Genomic DNA, 21,083 nt, shown 5'->3' on the forward strand with positions numbered 1-21,083 from the left:
AATAGGCGTACTGGAAACGGTTACATCTGACCAGACCATGCTGGTTTACACAACTCTAAACAGAATGTACTACAATAGGCGTACTGGTAACGGTTACATTTTTTATCATGCGCAGTTGAAGAAGGATGTACGCAGTGACACAGAGGATGATGATGAGGCGGATAACAGCGACGACAACGCTAACGACTCGATGAAAGACTTTAACACCATTCTGCCTCACGTGGGTAATGGCGACGCTGGTAAAGCCGACGGTCTCATACAACGGAGGACATAGGATATATGTTGTTGTGTATTCAGGAGCGTTGAGAATGCTTCAAAAATAATTCATATTGGGATTTGTGGATAACTACTTGGTCCAATTTTAAGTTGTAGCTGATGTGGACACTCTAGTATGTACGTAACCTTCACAGAAAGTGTATCATCTAGGGGATCACCCAGGTGTCCCTTGGGTTAGTTTCTCCAGGAAACTGGAGGATGTACAGTACACTGTATCGTTCATTCCAGTGAAGGATAATCAGATAGCCGGCGATAACCATTCCACCCTCCCCGATATTGATAAGACCGTGTGATTGATTCCTTCCGAGGTTTATAAAGATGTTGTCCATTATAATTCCCTCCGAGGACCTGGGGATCACATCCAGAACACACCTCTGGAGAAATATGTACATATAACAAGGTCTTTTCCTGTGAAAATCGTCCTTTGGATTTTGCCTAGTGTATAGTCCAAGAGTGTTCCTATCATAATAACAGTTTTTGTCACAACTTTTCATTTCCTATATAGAATTATGAACAGTCTTCTATGCCAGCTCAGATCAAAATCCTCAAAAGAAATTAAAAAGTTTTCTTCAATGTCCTCATAAGCACAATGTCCAATACAGTGAGAGCCGGAGGTGCTCAAAGATAGCAATCAATCAAATTTTTTGTGAGTTTAGCAGGACAAAAAATACTTATTGAGAATCAACCAAAAAAACTTTTTAATATAAAAAAAGGAGATTGATAATTACTTGAGCAAAAAAAGCCTTATTTGTAGATTTTCATAGTCTGAACCAAAATTCATTTGTTTTTAATGAAACAAATTAATTTGTTGTTTTTAATGAAACAAATGATTGTTGTATTAGAGCCAACTGTATTGGAAATCTGCTTACTGCAATTTATGTAAAAAATATTGTGTTGTATACTGTTGTTTCAAATTTTGTCCCATTCAGTTTATGAAATCCTTTATTTTTTATCATTTGTATACATGTAGTGGAGTATATTGTTCTTTAATGTGGGGTACAACTTTGTTGGTTCAAGCTGTAGTTTAATTGATGTATAGACGAGCAGAGGAATCTAGTCAATAAGGTTCCCACTTTTTAAAGCTTTATTTAGAAGTGTGTATAGACAAGCAGGAGAAACTAGTCGATAAGTTTTCTGGAAGGACTTTTTTGTTTACGCAAAATGACCGGTTGGTCTTCTTTTTAATTCAAATTCAGGTTTCGGTTTCGTTTAAATAAATGCTGCTGTAGATTTTTGAAAGTCTTTACCAAGTCAAGTAAGACATTCAGACTAGTAGGTCCCTGTTCATCAAAGATTAAATCGGGTCAAACTGTTTAAAATTTGATCAACAGAAATGGCCCTATTTCATACTTTAGAGATATGGTATTACCTAACAAGCTATGGTATACGAGATATGGTATTACCTAACGAGCTATGGTATTACCAAACGAGCTATGGTATACGAGCTATGGTATGACCTAACGAGCAATGGTATACTGGATATGGTATTACCTAAGGAGCTATGGTATTACCGAACGAGCTATGGTATACGAGATAGGGTATTACCTAACGATCTATGGTATACGATCTCTGGTATTACCTGACGAAATATGGTATTACCTAAGAAGCTATGGTATACGAGATGTGGTATGACCTAACGAGCTATGTTATACAAGATATGGCATTACTTACCAGCTAAGGGATTACCTAAAGAGCTAAGGTATACGAGATATGGCATTACCTAATGAGCTATGGTATTACCTACCGAGCTATGGTATACAAAATATGGCATTACCTAATGAGCTATGGTATTACCTAAGAAGCTATGGTATACGATATGTGGTATGACCTAACGAGATATGGTATTTCCTAACGATCTATGTTATACGAGATATGGTATGACCTAACGAGCTATGTTATTACCTAACGAGCAATAGTATACGAGATATGGTCTTACCTAACAAGATATGGTATTTCCTAACAAGATATGGTATTACATAACGAGCTATGGTATTACCAAACGAGCTATGGTATACGAGATATGGTATTACCTAACGAGCAATGGTATACGAGATATGGTATTACCTAACGAGCTATGGTATTACCTAACGAGCTATGGTATACAAGATATGGCATTACCTAACGAGCTATGGTATTACCTAACGAGCTATGGTATACGAGATATGGTATTACCTAACGAGAAGAGAACAAGTTTGTAGACAATTATGTTGTATTTTATAGCCAGGCTCAATGATATCTTCACGGATAAAATAAGAATGAAAGTAAATGTGTATGTGATAGCTGACACACCTCATAGCATTGTCATGTTCATCTGCTTTAATCACTGCACGAACCATAATGAGATTGTTTTTGTTGATGTCCTGTCGTACTGTAAATATAGCCTATAGGTGACACTAATGATAGTTCTCCCTATTTATCTAACTGAACACCATTAAGTTGGTCAAAAACATTATTGTTATTGTTTCTCAGAGTACTATAACTGTGGTAGAAAGAACAAATATTAATGGTCCAATAATAAAACTGGTTTGGTCCAGTCTTTGTTTAGCAGCCAGTGATTGTATAATATTTTATTTGTTTCATTGTCATGTCAAGAGCAGTCTATACTTGAGGGTAGAATTTTTTGGAAGTTTTGAAATATGTTGTGATTTGATATCTGCTCGGAGCAAATATACAAAAGTACTGACACTACATGTGATGTTTATACTGGAAAGCATGACAACACATGTCCTCAGATTGAAAAGAAAATCTCCTCAAATTTCCAGGCCTGTTTCGTCCTGATCAACGATCTGTAGTAACGTATCTGCAGTAGAAATAAAATCTGTAATAGTTATTATATAAATCTGGTAGTCTTCTAGGTCCATATTAATTGCCGTTTGTTTTATTTCATTTTCTGGCTCCTTAGACATTGCTTTATGGAATTCAAGGATAAAAATGGAAGACCTACCATACAAAAATTTACGTTTATGTAAACATTTTATTTAAAACAAATCTTAAGTTGTTGCAGGTATTATACGAAGTCCCTGCTAATAGCTCATCAATCATTGGAATTCATTGTTAACAAATTGTGTGATATTATATATATCTTTATATTACCTATTATTACATAATAATGAGTCCATAGTGAAATCTGTCTAAACTGACAATCAGTGAAAAACAACATACCCTGACCCCTGGGTGTACAAGTTCACTAGCCTTACACCTGGAGCTACCAATAGTGACAATTTTCAATATTTACTATCAAAATTTAGGTGGATTGTAGAATTTTGAAGTCACAAAAAATCAGTACTTCATCAGTATGTCCAAATAATTAAAGTGAAAAGATTTTTGAAGAATCTGGGCCTGATGTTATATATCTGTGATATAGAAGATAGTATTCTGCTGTAGGTGTTTTGTATACGTACCTGTACACTCGTTAGTTCACACCTGTTTAGTGATCTGTTGGCTTTTGTTTTAATTTATGTAGTACAGTCAAACCTGTATTAAAAGGCCACCCAAGGGACCGCTAGAAATTGGCCGCTTAAGACAGGTTGCTGCTAAACCCAGGCTCTCCCGAAAATCACAACCAAGTTTTCATACATCCATGGGTTATAATGACATTTTCCCGGCAATATAGCCTGCTATGTTATTTTGAATTTTTCTCCCTTCATCAACAGGGGCACAATTTCATAATTAAATATAAATGCATTATCAATAAAATACAAAGGCGTTTTGGTGATTAATTTCTTGAAATGATACATTTATTTTTGTTTGGCTACATACGTTTTGCGCTAGCAGACAACCACCAGTACTGAAATCTACATGTAGATCTACTTTTAATGAAAATCTGCATTGCGATGTATTCTGATCTGTGTGGTTCAAATAATTTTCTAATGAAATGATATATTAGTATTTAGTTAATTCATCACTTATGAATAAATCACTCAATAAATCTAGAACTTTGCAAGAATCTTTGAGCTTTCAACTTAGCGTTACGGTTTATTCACAGCATCCATGAGCCGTATGAAAAGATTAACACTAATGTCCCGATCTCGCACAGCTATTACAAACCAAATAAATATATTATAGAAATAAATCACGACAAAGTAATGGGGAACAAAATCTGATTCAGCGTCTGCACTGTGAAATTCATCCTTTTGACATGATGTGTGCTTCGTTGATATAGAAATAATGACTGGCAGACCGGAAGCAGATCTGTTTTCCGCATGCAATATAGCGGCAAGTTTTTTGATCACATAACATATTAGGCCTGATCATGACTAGCTTTGGAAACATTATGTACAGATACCACAAAAGATCATACTTGTTTTGAAATCACAAGCTGATTGAGTACACAAGGTGGGATTAATTGTTTTGTTTGTAAAACATTGTTGATGGGTCGGTAGGACCTGCCCCAATTTGCAAGCTGAAAATCGCTGTGTAAGCAACTTGTCAAGAGTTTTGTGACCGCTGGCCACATTAGACAGGTGGCTGCTTATTTCAGGTTCATTATATATTTTTTTCTATCGGGTAGACCACAGACTGACCACATAAGGGAGGTGGCTGCTTATTTCAGGTGACCGCTCAAGCAGGTTTGACTGTATATACTACTTAGTTACTGCCAAAATTACAATGCAAAACAATCATTACATTCCAAATTTCAGGATTGTTTCTGGAAATAAAGTTCTTGTACAAGTTGTAATCCAAAGCTTAATACTTTGACATGTGGCACAATCCTTTTGAACATTATATATCATATAATATTTAATTTAAAATTTGTTTCATAAAATTCATACAAGATTTTTTGAAAATTTGTGTCCTTTTTTCTGGAGACATAAAGATGATATCAAACCATTCTTTCAGTATACATTTATATAACCAAACTAAAGAGCGGATAAGATACATGTCACATGGGGTCATTACAAACTTGTGAGGCAGGACTTCATTTTAGATAAGATTTCTATGATGTCACAGACACAGTTCCTGCGTTCTGATTGGTTATTTTATTCATTGGCTTTGTATTCTGTCTTTTCATTTGTTTAAATAAGAATTCGTTTGTCATTTTTGCTGCATTCAAAATAACATTTTAGTAGTAATTCAATCAATAATTGAAAATATTTCCCTGTTAAAAATATTATGAAATTTTGCAATAAATGTTTTGAATGCCTTTGAATACAGAGGTGCAATGGACAAGTCAATTGATAATTAACAGGGTTTACCTTCCTATCATCTGATACTACCTTCACCTCATTCACCCCTGTATTTCCACAATTGACCGAAAATGTTTACTTTGGAGCAGTCCAAATGTGTCGTTAGGTGTATCTTGTCTGTGACCGAAGCTTTCAGTCATTGTGCCAGATGTAACAGGTGATCAGCTTAGGGCTTATTCCGTGACCAAGCATGCAAGATAGGTTTATTTTGGGGAGGGCTTATTATTGAGCATGAACTTATCACTTGTAATAAAGAGTGCTGCAAAATGTATTTTTAAATAATGTCGGAGTTATCGTAATGTTGATTTTGGAAAATTTACTCTGCTCACAGAAAGGAAATTGTAAACTATGCAGATTGCATTATATCTTAACTCATTTAACCCTGAAGACACATTTGAACTCATTCAAAGGTTGGAATAGTTCATTATGAAATTTCAGAGGTGAATGAGTTAAGCATATAATTTGGCTGTTTGTAATATGAAGGATAGAGGATTCAATATTTCTATATTAGCTTAGTTGTATCTTATCTATAGATTCGGTTGTATTTGATGTATAGGCTGAACATGTTGAGGTATTGTATCAGCACATAGATAGCTAATACATAACATATTCCGTCTGCGTATTGCAGAGTTATCTTCTCTTGAGAGCAGGTATTGATTGTTACGTCATTGGTTTGGTTGAGAAAATTACGTCGTTTTCTCAAAAATTGATGACGTTACTCTCACAAACAAATGACGTCACAATCAATACCTGTTCTAAAGAGAAGATAACTCTGCAATACGCAAAGACGGAATACAGCAGATACAAAAGACTTTATTGTTAGTATAAACTCTAAAAATATGCGATGACAAATTGTAAATTAGTTCTGATCAACATACACTTGTTGAGGCAGACATAGCAGAGAAATAACATCTATTAGTATCATGATTCTGATAAGTAAATATCTGTGCCTTGTTTAATTTTAGACAATCTTTCCAAATTAGGAACAAGATTCCTTATTTGATACGTGTTCCATATATGATAGATCAGTGTGTTGGGTGTACAAAGGTTCGTCATGTTATTGTGATGTCCTTGGCTGGGAGTACCTGTACACAGAATATGGAAAGTGTGTATGGAAAGTGTTCAAGTACATGATCAATTGAATTATTTGATTTATCAGAACCATTCACCAGAGTTGCTTTTGTTTATTATTAGGAATAATATTTCCCCCCCAGACACAAACTAGCCACAACAAGGAATAATATTTCCCCCCCAGCCACAACCTAGCCACAACAAGGAATATAAGTACATGATCAATTGAATTATTTGATTTATCAGAACCATTCACCAGAGTTGCTTTTGTTTTTTATTAGGAATAATATTTCCCACCCAGACACAATCTAGCCACAACAAGGAATATAAGTACATGATCAATTGAATTATTTGATTTATCAGAACCATTCACCAGAGTTGCTTTTGGTTATTATTAGGAATAATATTTCCCCCCCAGCCACAACCTAGCCACAACAAGGAATATAAGTACATGATCAATTGAATTATTTGATTTATCAGAACCATTCACCAGAGTTGCTTTTGGTTATTATTAGGAATAATATTTCCCACCCAGACACAAACTAGCCACAACAAGGAGTAATATTTACCACCAAGACACGAACTAGCCACAACAAGGAATATAAGTACATGATCAATTGAATTATTTGATTTATCAGATCCATTCACCAGAGTTGCTTTTGTTTATTATTAGGAAAAATTTTTCCCCCCCAGACAAAAATTAGCCACAACAAGGAATAATATTTCCCCCAAAGACACAACCTACCCACAACAAGAAATAATATTTACCACCAAGACACGAACTAGCCACAACAAGGAATATAAGTACATGATCAATTGAATTATTTGATTTATCAGAACCATTCACCAGAGTTGCTTTTGTTTATTATTAGAAATAATATTTCCCCCCCAGACACAAATTAGCCACAACAAGGAATAATATTTCCCACCAAGACAAAAACTAACCACAACAAGGAATAAAATTTACCACCAAGACACAAACTACCCACAACAAGGAATAATATTTCCCACCCAGACACAAACTAGCCATAACAAGGAATAATATTTACCACATAGACAAAAACTAGCCACGACAAGGAATAATATTTACCACATAGACAAAAACTAGCCACGACAAGGAATAATATTTACCACTGAGATAGTACAAGGACCAGACAACCATACAATGGAGATATACCCCACCGAGATAGTACAAGGCATAGACAACCATACAATGTAGATATCCCCCACTGAGATAGTACAAGGCACAGACAACCATACAATGGAGATATACCCCACCGAGATAGTACAAGGCATAGACAACCATACAATGTAGATATCCCCCACTGAGATAGTACAAGGCACAGACAACCATACACGTTAGATCTCATTACTAAATTAGTACCATGCGCAGACAGTATTGTAGCTTGTATCTACACGTACATGGTATTAAAACAGCCTATCACTAACTCGCCTGCGCAGACAGTATCGTAGCTTGTATCTAGCCACAACAAGGAATATAAGTACATGATCAATTGAATTATTTGATTTATCAGAACCATTCACCAGAGTTGCTTTTGTTTATTATTAGAAAAAATATTTCCCCCCAAGCCAAAAACTAGCCACAACAAGGAATATTATTTACCACAGAGACAAAAACTAGCCACAACAAGGAATATAATTTACCACAGAGACAAAAACTAGCCAGAACAAGGAATAATATTTACCACTGAGATAGTACAAGGACCAGACAACCATACAATGGAGATATACCCCACCGAGATAGTACAAGGCATAGACAACCATACAATGTAGATATACCCCACTGAGATAGTACAAGGCACAGACAACCATACAATGGAGATATACCCCACCGAGATAGAACAAGGCATAAACAATCATACAATGTAGATATTTACCACCGATATAGTACAAGGCATAAACAATCATACAATGTAGATATACCACCCAGATAGTACAAGGCACAGACAACCATACACGTTAGATTTCATTACTAAATTAGTACCATGCGCAGACAGTATTGTAGCTTGTATCTACACGTACATAGTATTACAAACAGCCTAATACTAATTGACCTGCGCAGACAGTATTGTAGTTCATATCTACATGTACATGGTATTACAAACAGCCTATCACTAACTCACCTGCGCAGACAGTATCGTAGCTTGTATCTACACGTACATGGTATTACAAACAGCATATCACTAACTCACCTGCGCAGACAGTATCGTAGCTTGTATCTACACGTAAATGGTATTAAAACAGATTATCACTAACTCACCTGCACAGACAGTATCGTAGCTTGTATCTACACGTACATGGTATTAAAACAGCCTATCACTAACTCACCTGCGCAGCCAGTATTGTAGCTTGTGTCTACACGTACATGGTATTAAAACAGCCTATCACTAACTCACCTGCGCAGACAGTATTATAGCTTGTGTCTACACGTACATGGTATTACAAACAGCCTATCACTAACTCACCTGCGCAGACAGTATTGTAGCTTGTATCTACACGTACGTGGTATTAAAACAGCCTATCGCTAATACACCTACACTTATATATACATTGACTGCCAAATATTGCTTTTTATGTGGTGCTTATCATCATTGCAGCATTCAAATTGTATCATATTTAATTTTCCATCTAAAGACATTTACAATTTCAAGAAGCGCCTTTTTGTACTGTTGCTGCTGCTATACCTTTGTGTGATCTATAAATAGAATTTGTTGTGAGTGGATCGAGTTAAGCACCTGTTCTATATTTTAGCAGATATTGTAATGTATATTGTTAAACTGAATGGATTAAGAAATTCCGAATCATATAGTGCATAATCATCCTGTTCAGTTAATTCTTCAGCCTGTTATCTAACTAAACTGAATTTTTGACATTGGTTCAAAGGGAGATAGTTAGATTAGAGGGAGATAACTCTGATTTTTGATATTGCTCTTTAAGGGAGATAACTTAGATTTCTTCTAATTAAAGTTATATAGGTTTTAAGCACCAGGGAGAGGCATTATCACAATATGCCTAATTTGCTCAGTAATATTTAATAAAGATTAGAATTTATATCTTATTGTTCATATTTATGATGATAATCATTTGTTCTATTTAAAGATTTGCAATTCTATTTAGATTCAAGTTAATGTCTGAGATTAAAGTATAATATACGGTATAATATATTTGTTCAAATTCATAGATGAACAGTTATATAATCTATAATATATTTATGTATCAGAGGAATAGTTATATTTGGTTGTTATTATAGATATGTCATATCCTATTTAGTCCTATTAAGACTTGTATATATCAAAATATAATTGGTTATATTTATGTTTGGAACAAATTAGTATCTTAAATTCATAAAGATATGTGTTTGTTAGAATACAATTGATTATATTATTAACTGTTATATTTTAAAGATTAACAGTTATGATATAATTGGTTAATGATATCTTTGGTTATAGCTTATAGCAGCTTTACCAGTTATAGACAGGTTATATATATACACAAACCTAGATAATGTTGTAATTCTGATATTTAAAAAAACAAAAAAATAGAAATGTTCACATTCTCACAATTTCTTTGTGCTATTAATTAGCGATGTAGAAATTCTTGCAACACAAGAAAATACATTACATAGTGTGTTATGCTCATTTTTCATGTTGATGTATTTAACTCAAAATAAGTGAAAGCTAGAAAGTATGAAGAAAAAAACAACCTAGCACTTGTAGCACTATCTAAGTAATACCACAACTGACCATACATCACTTAAAAAAACCATACTGGTAGATCTACTGTCCCATTTGTGAAAAGCCTTACAGAGTTGAATCGCTTGGGAGTGAAAAATCAATTCAATGTAGCAAATTTTGATTCTGATTCAAATGCTTTCAAATTCAACTTTGTTAACCTATTGATGATATACAGTGTATTTGTAAAAACAAAGAGGAAAGAATCATTGTACGCCTACGTGGTACACAAACTTCCCCGTATACACCATATAACCAAGCTGTAGGCAAGTTCATCAAGTATATTTGTTATACATGTATTTATTTTCATGGTTCCATAGCAACTACGAAAACCACTAGTGTTTATACACAACGAACATTTCATGTTATAAACAATAGGTTTTGTTCTCGTGGGCTATTATTGTGAATTTGATGTATGTTAATGTATATATTATACAACATGTTGAAAATAGTCCTGTTGAATATTTTTGAGCATCTATATTCTGTACATCAATAGATGTGTTATGGTTGCTGTGAAGCTGATTGTGTGTAGAATATACCTATTGTCTGTGATCTTCTCTGAGATTTCATAAAAAGGATAAACAATGACATCACCTGAAGTTAGGTGAATATTGTATAAACACGACTATTTAATGCCGAAACTTCACAAATCTATGAGATTCTAATTCAATCAATGATTAAATAATCTGTGATTAACATATATAATAGATCAGCCACGCAGTGGGTTTATAATGTGTTTGTGATTACAGTAGATCTGTATAAAATAATACATGATGTGTACCTATTTTTCACGCAAATTCAACTATTAATTGACTTGAATTTCTGTTCACAAAAGTAACACTGATATATATTTCCTAAGTTTTACTGTGCCTGGGTCAGTTGTTATTGTGATATTTGAATTTGGGAGTAACTCAGTCTCATCTGGGTAACTTATGATTGTATTTATGGTAACTCTGAATTAAAATAGGCTCACTACATTTTCTGAGTCGTTGTTGAATATGTGTCTGTACAGATTGTAGTTTGGTGTGCGAATTCCTAGGGAAGAAGTTTGAAATGTCTTATAAGTAACCTGACAAGTAGTTTTGATCAAACCTGATTGGCCTAATGAGTACTAATATTACATGATCAACATTCATTATTGGTGTTTATATGTATAGATGATACAGTAGTCACGAAGCATTAAAAAAACTTATCACATTACACAGGTTTTACACACATATTTTCTTCGAATCATTCTATCTTAAAAATTGTCAATATCCACAGATATTTTCTCTCTGCACACCCTTCAGAATGGGGTTAACATGAAGAAATCAAATATAACCATACAAAAGATTACAATCTGACCTTAACCAGTTCTTAAAATCACTTCAATATTCTATGTTATAAAATTTCTAATACAAGGAATCACGTAATTGGCTACATTAGAAGATGACCTAAAATTGGCCCCTCATGTGGTGTCCTTCAATCCTAATGTGCCAAATGTCGTAGTTAATTAGCACATTATTCAAACAAGATGTCCTCCGATCGTAATGTGTCGAGTATCGTATGTTAATGAGCACATTATTCAAACAAGGGGTCCTTCAATCCTAATGTGCCGAGTATCGTAGTTAATTAGCACTGCTGCACATTATTCAAACAAGGGGTCCTTCAATCCTAATGTGTCGAGTATCGTAATTAATGAACACACTATTTAGACCTGAATGATTAAAATCAAATGATTAGATATTGTTTGTATGTTAGTTAAAATATATTTCAACTTCGTACGTAATATATATTATGAATCATTATGCAGATTATTTCGTAATGGATAAATTGACAATTTTGAATGTGCTTAATGATAGAAGTCTGAATGATGGAGGACCTTCAACTAATACAATTTTATAGATTTTACTTTTTTTTTAATGTGATATTTTTCAATTGACAAGAAAGTACAATCATGTGTGCTCAAAATATCAAATATAAATGATTCCATCCATTCTTGTTTCTTACCAATCTTCTCACATTTCCCATCACTAGACTCATATCCGTTTCGTGTGATAGTGCCATATAAACTCGTATAAAACTGTTGGTACTGATATATAGTATGATGTTTTTATGGTTATTTTTGGTTAGTTATGCATTTTTCTGGTGGTACACTCAATTATAAATGTTTGCATAACTTATGTTTGTGATTTGTTTCCCCAGAAAATATTTAATTGAAGAGCAAGGTAATTCAATAAGTTATTTTTGCAATTAACTTTTACACTTATTTAGAACGATCTATATTATTGCTTGATTCCTTGTATAAAGATTTACTGGTGAACAATTTTTTTCTTTTTTTTCTTAAGAATTTTCCACTTACATTATAAAGAAAGTTAGCTGGAGTAAGCTTTTATTATTGCCATTTCTTATCAGCTGTAATTGTATGTACTAATTGACCAGAAAGTTACACAAAGGGAGACAAATATGTCTAGCAAGTAATTTGATATACTTGCTATTGCACAAACAAGTAAAAAAAAGGGATTTTTTTTAATAAATAATGATAAACCTGTTAATTGTGTGTATAAATTTGTTATCTATAATTGATATGTTGAGAACAAATACTGAGAATATTAGAAATTGAATGTGTCAATTTTCATTGTTAATGTAAATCTATTAGACAGGAATGTCAGAGCTATTGTATTGATGTTTATTGTATGAATGTTATTGATGCATTCTCCTTCACTAGGGAGGGAGATGAAGTCCGTGGTAGCAGGGTACATGATATCAACTGTGTTCTTGTCATTAGCAGATCAATGGAGATTTTTGAGGCATTTCATGGACACCTTCCCCCAACCAATCTATTAATCTGTCTGCTTTTTTAAAAAATGAATCCTTTTAACATTTGTAAGTCTACCTGAACAGGTGACCCTGCTAGGTGATTTTGTTGGTACTCCACCACACTCTGAGTTTCTTTTGATTGTAAATTTTATATCCCTGTTTGCTATTTATCTGGACCTAATTGATCAAAATGCTACAAACTAAGCAAAAACAATGTCAATCTCAGATATTTTCTAAATTATTTAAAGTTATAGAGAAAACTGCACCTAACAACGAAAAGTTTTAAAACACTTTTACAATTTCCGATGGTCAATATATACGGTATAATAAATCTTGAAAATATAAGACAATTACTGTTAAATTTAAGGCACTTAGAACAAAAGGAGCCCAAAGTTGTTGGTGAAGTATATTTGTAGTTGATTATTTTGAGAAGAGACCAAACAGTCAATGACATACTTGTATAAATGTGTCGAGTGAAACCTGTCTATTCCAAAACTCTAGGACACAACCTATTATTCAGATAAACCTGTCTATTCCAAAACTCTAGGACACAACCTATTATTCAGATAAACCTGTCTAGTTCGACACTGTAGGACACAACCTTTTATTAGCTCACCTGCCCGAAGGGCAAGTGAGCTTATGTCATGGTGCGTGGTCGTCTGTCAACTTTTCCTTTAAACAACTTCTTCTGAAGAAGGAACAGGCATATAGCCATGATATTTGACTGAAAGCTTTGTTGGTAGAAGACCGACAAAATTTTGAGAACGAAAATGACCTTGACCTACTTCCAAGGTATCAGGGGTCAAATGTGTCAAACACTTCAAATGACTTCAGCTGAAGATCTAAAATGTATAGAATCTTCATATTTGGCTGGTGGCTTCCTGTGATAGAGCCCGACAAAATGTAAAAAAAAGACTTACTTACGAGGTCACAGGGGTCAAATATGTCAAACAATTAAACGACTTCTTCTGAATAATCTTAGAGCAAAGTTTTATATTATTTAGCTGTCTGGGCCTCTTGTATATTATCATTATTATAGATACTGGTGTCTAGTGGAGGCATAGTGATCATATAAAAAATGAACAACTCAACATTTTGTCAATTTGAAGAAAAAGAGAAGAGGGGTTGGCATGTAAATCTGGTTCATTATCTGACAAATCATAAGTTCATTTTAAATAAAACATTGTCAAATATAAACTTAACAAATTATGATAAGCACAACTTTTCTTTTTTTGAGAAGAACTATAGTTATTTTGTTTTCTGTAGTGTTGATTTCCTGACTGTAAGGGTGATTACCTGACAATGAAGTTAATTTCATGGCAAAAGTGTTGATTTCCCAATGTTAAAATTAATTTCTTGACAAAAGGGTTGATTTGAAAATGGTAGAATTTATTTCTTGACAAAAATATTGATTTTTATGATAAAATTGATTTTCTGACGGTAGATTTGCTTTCATGATTGTAGTGTTGCTTTTCCTGAGATGAAGTTATTTTCCTGACAAAACTGACAAAATTCTGGACTGTAGGCGTGATTTCATGGCAGTAAATTAGATTTCCTGGCAAAAGTGTTGATTTCCCTATAGAAGTGTTCATTTTTTGACAGGTACTTATTTTCCTGACAGAAGTGTTGATTTCCTGACAGAAGTGTTGATTTCCAGAGTGTGGTTACTGTAGATAGATATGTGAACATAGAATAACTTATTTCTTTTTCACGCCTGTATAAATGTTAAAGAGGGAAGCAGTTGCATTATTCTTTGTCTAATATGTTGGTCCAGCTTAGTTCATCTGTGCAGTGTATAACAGAAGTCCCAATTATCATCAGCGTCATAACACACAGGTTAATGTTGCATGTATTTTAAATGGTCTTAATGAGTTTTGAGAATAAAAATGATTATGATTTTTAATGAAAGATTTGTTGTTTTATTATTAACGTAAAGTTTGTAACGTGCGGGCGTCACCCATCCAGCTACTGACCACGCTCAACGTTGCTGAACTACATGTAGTAAGCGGGTCCCCAGGCATCGCTATAAAAGCTAGCTTTCCAGTGAGGCAGTGTTTTCCTCTCAAATTCCTTCTAACTGTACACTATTCCTCCCTTCGAGAAATCTTTGCCTGGGGAATCCAGTGAGTCCTCCCTGTGTACCAATGCACCTTCCCTAACAACTGGGAACTGGTCTTGCATGATCACTTATTCAGACAGAATCCCACCGATGCCACCAAAATGTAACGTGCGGGCGGTCACTCATGCAGCTACTGACCACGCCCGACGGTTGCTGAACTAGATGTAGTGAGCGGGTCCCCGGGTTATACTGAATCTTTAAAAAGCTAGCTTGCCAAGAAGGCAGTAATTTCCACTCAACTTTCTTAGCTGTTACAGTTTCGCGATCTTTTTTTCGCTATTTGAATCCTCCTACGGAGTTTTATCATACATTTTATCATGAACTTTGGCAGAAGAATAAACAAATGTCAAATGAAGTCTCAAGAGTGATAGGGTTATGTTCTACCGTACCGTAAACAAATGACTGTATTACCTGTCTTCGTACCATTTCTCTCCGCTAGGTTGAGCTCTTTGTACCGTTTCTCTCCGCTAGGTTGAGGTCTTTGTACCATTTCTCTCCGCTAGGTTGAGGTCTTTGTACCATTTCTCTCCGCTAGGTTGAGCTCTTTGATACTATTTTCGAAGTTTATTCCAGCGGAGATCAGAAAACTATTGCAGGTAAACCGGTCTTGCACATCAAATAATTTGAGTGGGTCAATATCTCGTCTCTGTAAAGAAAGAATTATACATTCATCCTCCATGAAAAGCATGTAGCTGTTAGAGATGAAAAAAAAATCTAACAATCAGACCTTGTCTTAACGGTCTGTTTTGTAAACTTGTGTAAAAGACTAGTTTATGTAGGTAGTGCTACTTAGTCGACATGTTCTAGAGACGTTGTGTTAGGGTTTACACTGGAGAGTTACCTCCCCTACACTGTACAACATGAACGTTTAGATTTAACATACTCATCCTTTGATTTATTTCACTCATATTATCTTTGTACTAAAACTTGTAGTTCCACTGCAACTACGAAAACAATGAAAATAGTAAAGATTCCTAAATTTCCATTTACGTTTCATCACACACAGCAGTACTTGCTACAATAATGCCTTTCTCCAAACTCCTACTAACAGTAGTAAGAGACGAACTTTAAACATGTATGTTGTGATGCCGTTTATGCGCGTAGCGGTATCGGTCAAATATGGATTTAGAAAAAGTCAGAACATTTTTTAGATAACCATTTACCTCATCTTCCTCAGATTGATAACACCATTTCTCGTTCTTAGCTGAAAAGTTCTTGTACATCTATTTTGAATACATATATTTGTCTGGATTAGAGATATACTTCTTATAGAACGTTTTACATACTGTTAGTACACGTATCCGCATTACACAGGTACTGCTGTAGGTACGTTTTACATACTACCAGGGTCCGTATTACACAGGTACGTTTTCCATACTACGAGTGTCCGGATTATAGAGGTACGGCTGTAGGTACTTTAAACATACTACCGGGGTCCGTATTACACAGGTACAGCTGTATGTACGTCCATACTACCAGTGTCCAGATTATAGAGGTACGGCTGTAAGTACGTTTAACATATTACCGGGGTCCGTATAACACAGGTACGGATGTAGGTACGTCCATACTACCAGTGTCCAGATTATAGAGGTACGGCTGTAGTAACGTTTAACACACTACCAGTGTCCGGATTGGACAGGTACGGCTGTAGTAACGTTAAACATACTATCAGTGTCAGGATTGGACAGGTACGGCTGTAGTAACGTTTAACATACTACCAGTGACCGGATTAGACAGGTACAACTGTTAGCACGTTTAACATTCTACTAGTGTCGGGATTAGACAGGTACGACTGTAGTAACGTTTAACATACTACCAGTGTCGGGATTAGACAGGTACGACTGTAGTAACGTTCAACATACTACCAGTGTCGGGATTAGACAGGTACAACTGTATGTTTAACATACTACCAGTGTCGGGATTAGACAGGTCCCACTGTATGTTAAACATACTACCAGTGTCCCGATTAGACAGGTACCACTGTAGTAACGTTTAACATACTACCAGTGTCGGGATTAAACAGGTACCACTGTATGTTTAACATACTACCAGTGTCCGGATAAGATCGGTACGACTGTAGTAACGTTTAACATACTACCAGTGTCGGGATTAGACAGGGACGACTGTAGTAACGTTTAACATACTACCAGTTTCGGGATTAGACAGGTACCACTGTATGTTTAACATACTACCAGTGTCCGGATAAGATAGGTACGACTGTAGTAACGTTTAACATACTACCAGTGTCGGGATTAGACAGGTAGCACTGTATGTTTAACATACTACCAGTGTCCGGAGGAGACAGGTATCACTGTATGTTTAACATTCTACCAGTGCCCGGATTAGACAGGTACGACTGTAGTAACGTTGAACATACTACCAGTGTCGGGATTAGACAGGCACGACTGTAGTAACGTTTAACATACTACCAGTTTCCGGATTAGACAGGTACGACTGTAGTAACGTTTTACATACTACCAGTGTTGGGATAAGACAGATAACACTGTATGATTAACATACTACCAGAGTCGGGATTAGACAGGTACCACTGTATGTTCAACATACTACCAGTGTCCGGATTAGACAGATACGACTGTCGTAACGTTTAACATACTACCAGTGTCGGGATTAAACAGGTACTGCTGTAGTAACGTTTAACATACTACCAGTGTCGGGATTAAACAGGGACGGCTGTAGTAACGTTTAACATACTACCAGTGTTTGGATAAGACAGATACCACTGTATGTTTAACATACTACCAGCGTCCGGAGTAGACAGGTATCACTGTATGTTTAACATTCTACCAGTGCCCGGATTAGACAGGTACGACTGTAGTAACGTTTCACATACTACCAGTGTCCGGATTAGACAGGTACCACTGTAGTAACGTTTAACATATTACCAGTGTCGGGATTAGACAGGTACCACTGTAGTAACGTTTAATATACTTCCAGTGTCGGGATTAGACAGGTACGACTGTAGTAACGTTGAACATACTACCAGTGTCGGGATTAGACAGGAACCACTATAGTAACGTCTAACATACTACCAGTGTCGGGATTAGACAGGAACCACTATAGTAACGTCTAACATACTACCAGTGTCGGGATTAGACAGGGACGACTGTAGTAACGTTTAACATACTACCAGGGTCGGGATTAGACAGGTACCACTGTATGTTAAACATACTACCAGTGTCCGGATTAGACAGGTACCACTGTAGTAACGTTTAACATACTACCAGTGTTTGGATAAGACAGATACCACTGTATGTTTAACATACTACCAGTGTCCGGAGTAGACAGGTATCACTGTATGTTTAACATTCTACCAGTGTCCGGATTAGACAGGTACGACTGTAGTAACGTTTAACATACTGCCAGTGTCGGGATTAGACAGGTACCACTGTAGTAACGTTTAACATACTACCAGTGTCGGGATTAGACAGGTACGACTGTAGTAACGTTTAACATACTGCCAGTGTCGGGATTAGACAGGTACGACTGTATGTTTAACATACTACCAGTGTCCGGATTAGACAGGTATCACTGTATGTTTAACATACTACCAGTGTCGGGATAAGACAGGTACGACTGTAGTATTGTTTAACATACTACCAGTGTTGGGATAAGACAGATACCACTGTATGTTTAACATACTACCAGTGTCGGGATTAGACAGGTACGACTGTAGTAACGTTTCACATACTACCAGTGTCCGGATTAGACAGGTACGACTGTAAGAATGTTTAACATACTACCAGTGTCGGGATTAGACAGGTACGACTGTAGTAACGTTTCACATACTACCAGTGTCCGGATTAGACAGGTACGACTGTAAGCATGTTTAACATACTACCAGTGTCGGGATTAGACAGGTAGGGCTGTAGTAACGTTTAACATACTACCAGTGTCCGGATTAGGCAGGTACGACTGTAGTAACGTTTAACATACTACCAGTGTCGGGATAAGACAGGTACGGCTGTAGTTACGTTTAACATACTACCAGTGTCCGGATTAGACAGGTACGACTGTAAGCATGTTTAACATACTACCAGTGTCGGGATTAGACAGGTACGACTGTAGTAACGTTTAACATACTACTAGTGTCGGGATTAAACAGGTACGGCTGTAGTGACGTTTCACATACTACCAGTGTCCGGATTAAACAGGTACGGCTGTAGTGACGTTTCACATACTACCAGTGTCCGAATGAGATAGGTACGACTGTACGTTTTACACACTGCCAGTGTCCGGATAAGAGAGGAACATCTTTAAGTACATTTCATATACTACTAGAATCCGGACAACAGAGATACTACTGTAGGTACGTTTTACATACTACCAGTGTCCGGATTACAGAGGTTCTACTCTATGAATAGTTTACATGCTTCCACTGTCCAGATCAAAGAGGTTCGACTGTTGGTACAGTTTACATACTTCCAGTGTCCGGATAAGAGAGGTTGGACTATGAGTATGTTTTACATACTACCAGTGTCCGGATTATAGAGGTACGACGATAAGCTAGTTTTAGCGAGGTTCGACTTTAAGTATGTTTTACATACTGCCAGTGTCCGGATAAGAGAGAAACAACTTTAATTTCGTTTTATTAACTAGTAGTATCCGGTTTAGAGAGGTCTACCGTAGTTACGTTTTAAATATTACCAGAGTTCGGATTAGAGGGGTACGACTGTTAATATGTTTGACATTCTGCCAGTGTCCGGATTAGAGAGGTTCGACTTTATGGATGTTTTACATACTACCACTGTCCGTATTATAGAGGTTCTATTGTAGGTATGTTTACATACCACCAGAGTCCGGATTAGAGAGGTACGGCGATAAGTACGTTATAGAGAGGTACGACTGAAGGTACTGTTTACATACTACTAGTGTCTGGATTAGAGAGGTACGACTTTATGGACAATTAAAATACTTGCACTGTCCAGATTACAGAGGTACGACTGTAGGTATGTTTACATACTACCAATGCCCGAAAAAGAGAAGTTGTAATGTAAGTACGTTTTACGTTCCATGTGCCTGGATTAGCGACATTACAAAAACAAGGAAGTAAGAACGTATTTGTTTATATAAACAACAAGTGCAGACTTATGGGCACGCTCTACTTTAGTTGGCTTGCTAGAAGACGCTGTTTCCCCCACGTGAAAGTAGCACAGGTTCAAGTTTTTGAGGGTAAATTATGTGAAGGTTTCCATTGATTCGATATGTGTGCTAGCATGCTGATATTTATTTTACAAAGGCCAGCCAGGGTTCATTTTGGATCTAGATGCCAAAACTGAGAAATACTTTCTAGTTTTGTAGATTTATTTGACTTTTTATTCCAGCCCAAAATCACTAAGTAATGGTACATGTAGCGCATAATAACTAAAATAATAAAAAAAAAAACACCTAAAAAAACACCATTTCAGTTATTAAGTTGACAAAATTCCAAAATATCAACAATTTTTTATTTGGAATACTTACATTTTCCAGATTTTTTCTTCAGTATCTAAAATGGTTGACTTTGATATTTGAATAAAAATCTGAAAATATTTCATGCTTCAGTAAAATATACTACATGGCTTTATACGTCATTTTCTGCATGTTAACCTGATGACAGCATTAATTTGGTAAAAATGTACACAGTGTTTACGTGACAGGAAGAATTATTACACGAGTCTAAATTACTTAGAATATATTTCACTTACGTTGGGACTATAACAAGTCTGTCTACTCCAATATTGCCTACTTGTAAACACCTATTACACACACGCGCCGGTACCGTATTACAAGTCTTCCACCCCTCACTGTGGTACATTCCAACACACGCCTCGAGCTCGTCAGTGGAGGTGTGAACAGACGATATATCGCCCTCCTCCTCCC

The 21,083-nt window shown here is 35.8% G+C and overlaps 1 protein-coding gene across 2 annotated transcripts in view; it reads left to right on the forward strand.

Annotated features, from left to right (window-relative positions):
* The window catches only part of LOC110463359 (ceramide synthase 4-like), a 40,669-nt gene extending 38,656 nt beyond the window's left edge, over positions 1–2,013 (forward strand). The window contains exons 10-11 of one of the 2 annotated variants that reach the window (XR_002464385.1): positions 116–1,692; positions 1,976–2,013. Coding sequence is in view for 1 of the 2 variants with exons in the window: in XM_021517884.1 (XP_021373559.1) it covers positions 116–274 (159 nt within the window). In the remaining variant the exon portion in view is untranslated. Of the gene's footprint in view, positions 1–115; positions 1,741–1,975 lie in introns of those variants that run through there. The other variant, XM_021517884.1, reaches the window with a different exon arrangement.
* Positions 2,014–21,083: the final 19,070 nt, after the last annotated feature.

Source organism: Mizuhopecten yessoensis, unplaced genomic scaffold, assembly GCF_002113885.1.
Source record: "Mizuhopecten yessoensis strain PY_sf001 unplaced genomic scaffold, ASM211388v2 scaffold10891, whole genome shotgun sequence".
Lineage (NCBI taxonomy): Eukaryota > Metazoa > Mollusca > Bivalvia > Pectinida > Pectinidae > Mizuhopecten > Mizuhopecten yessoensis.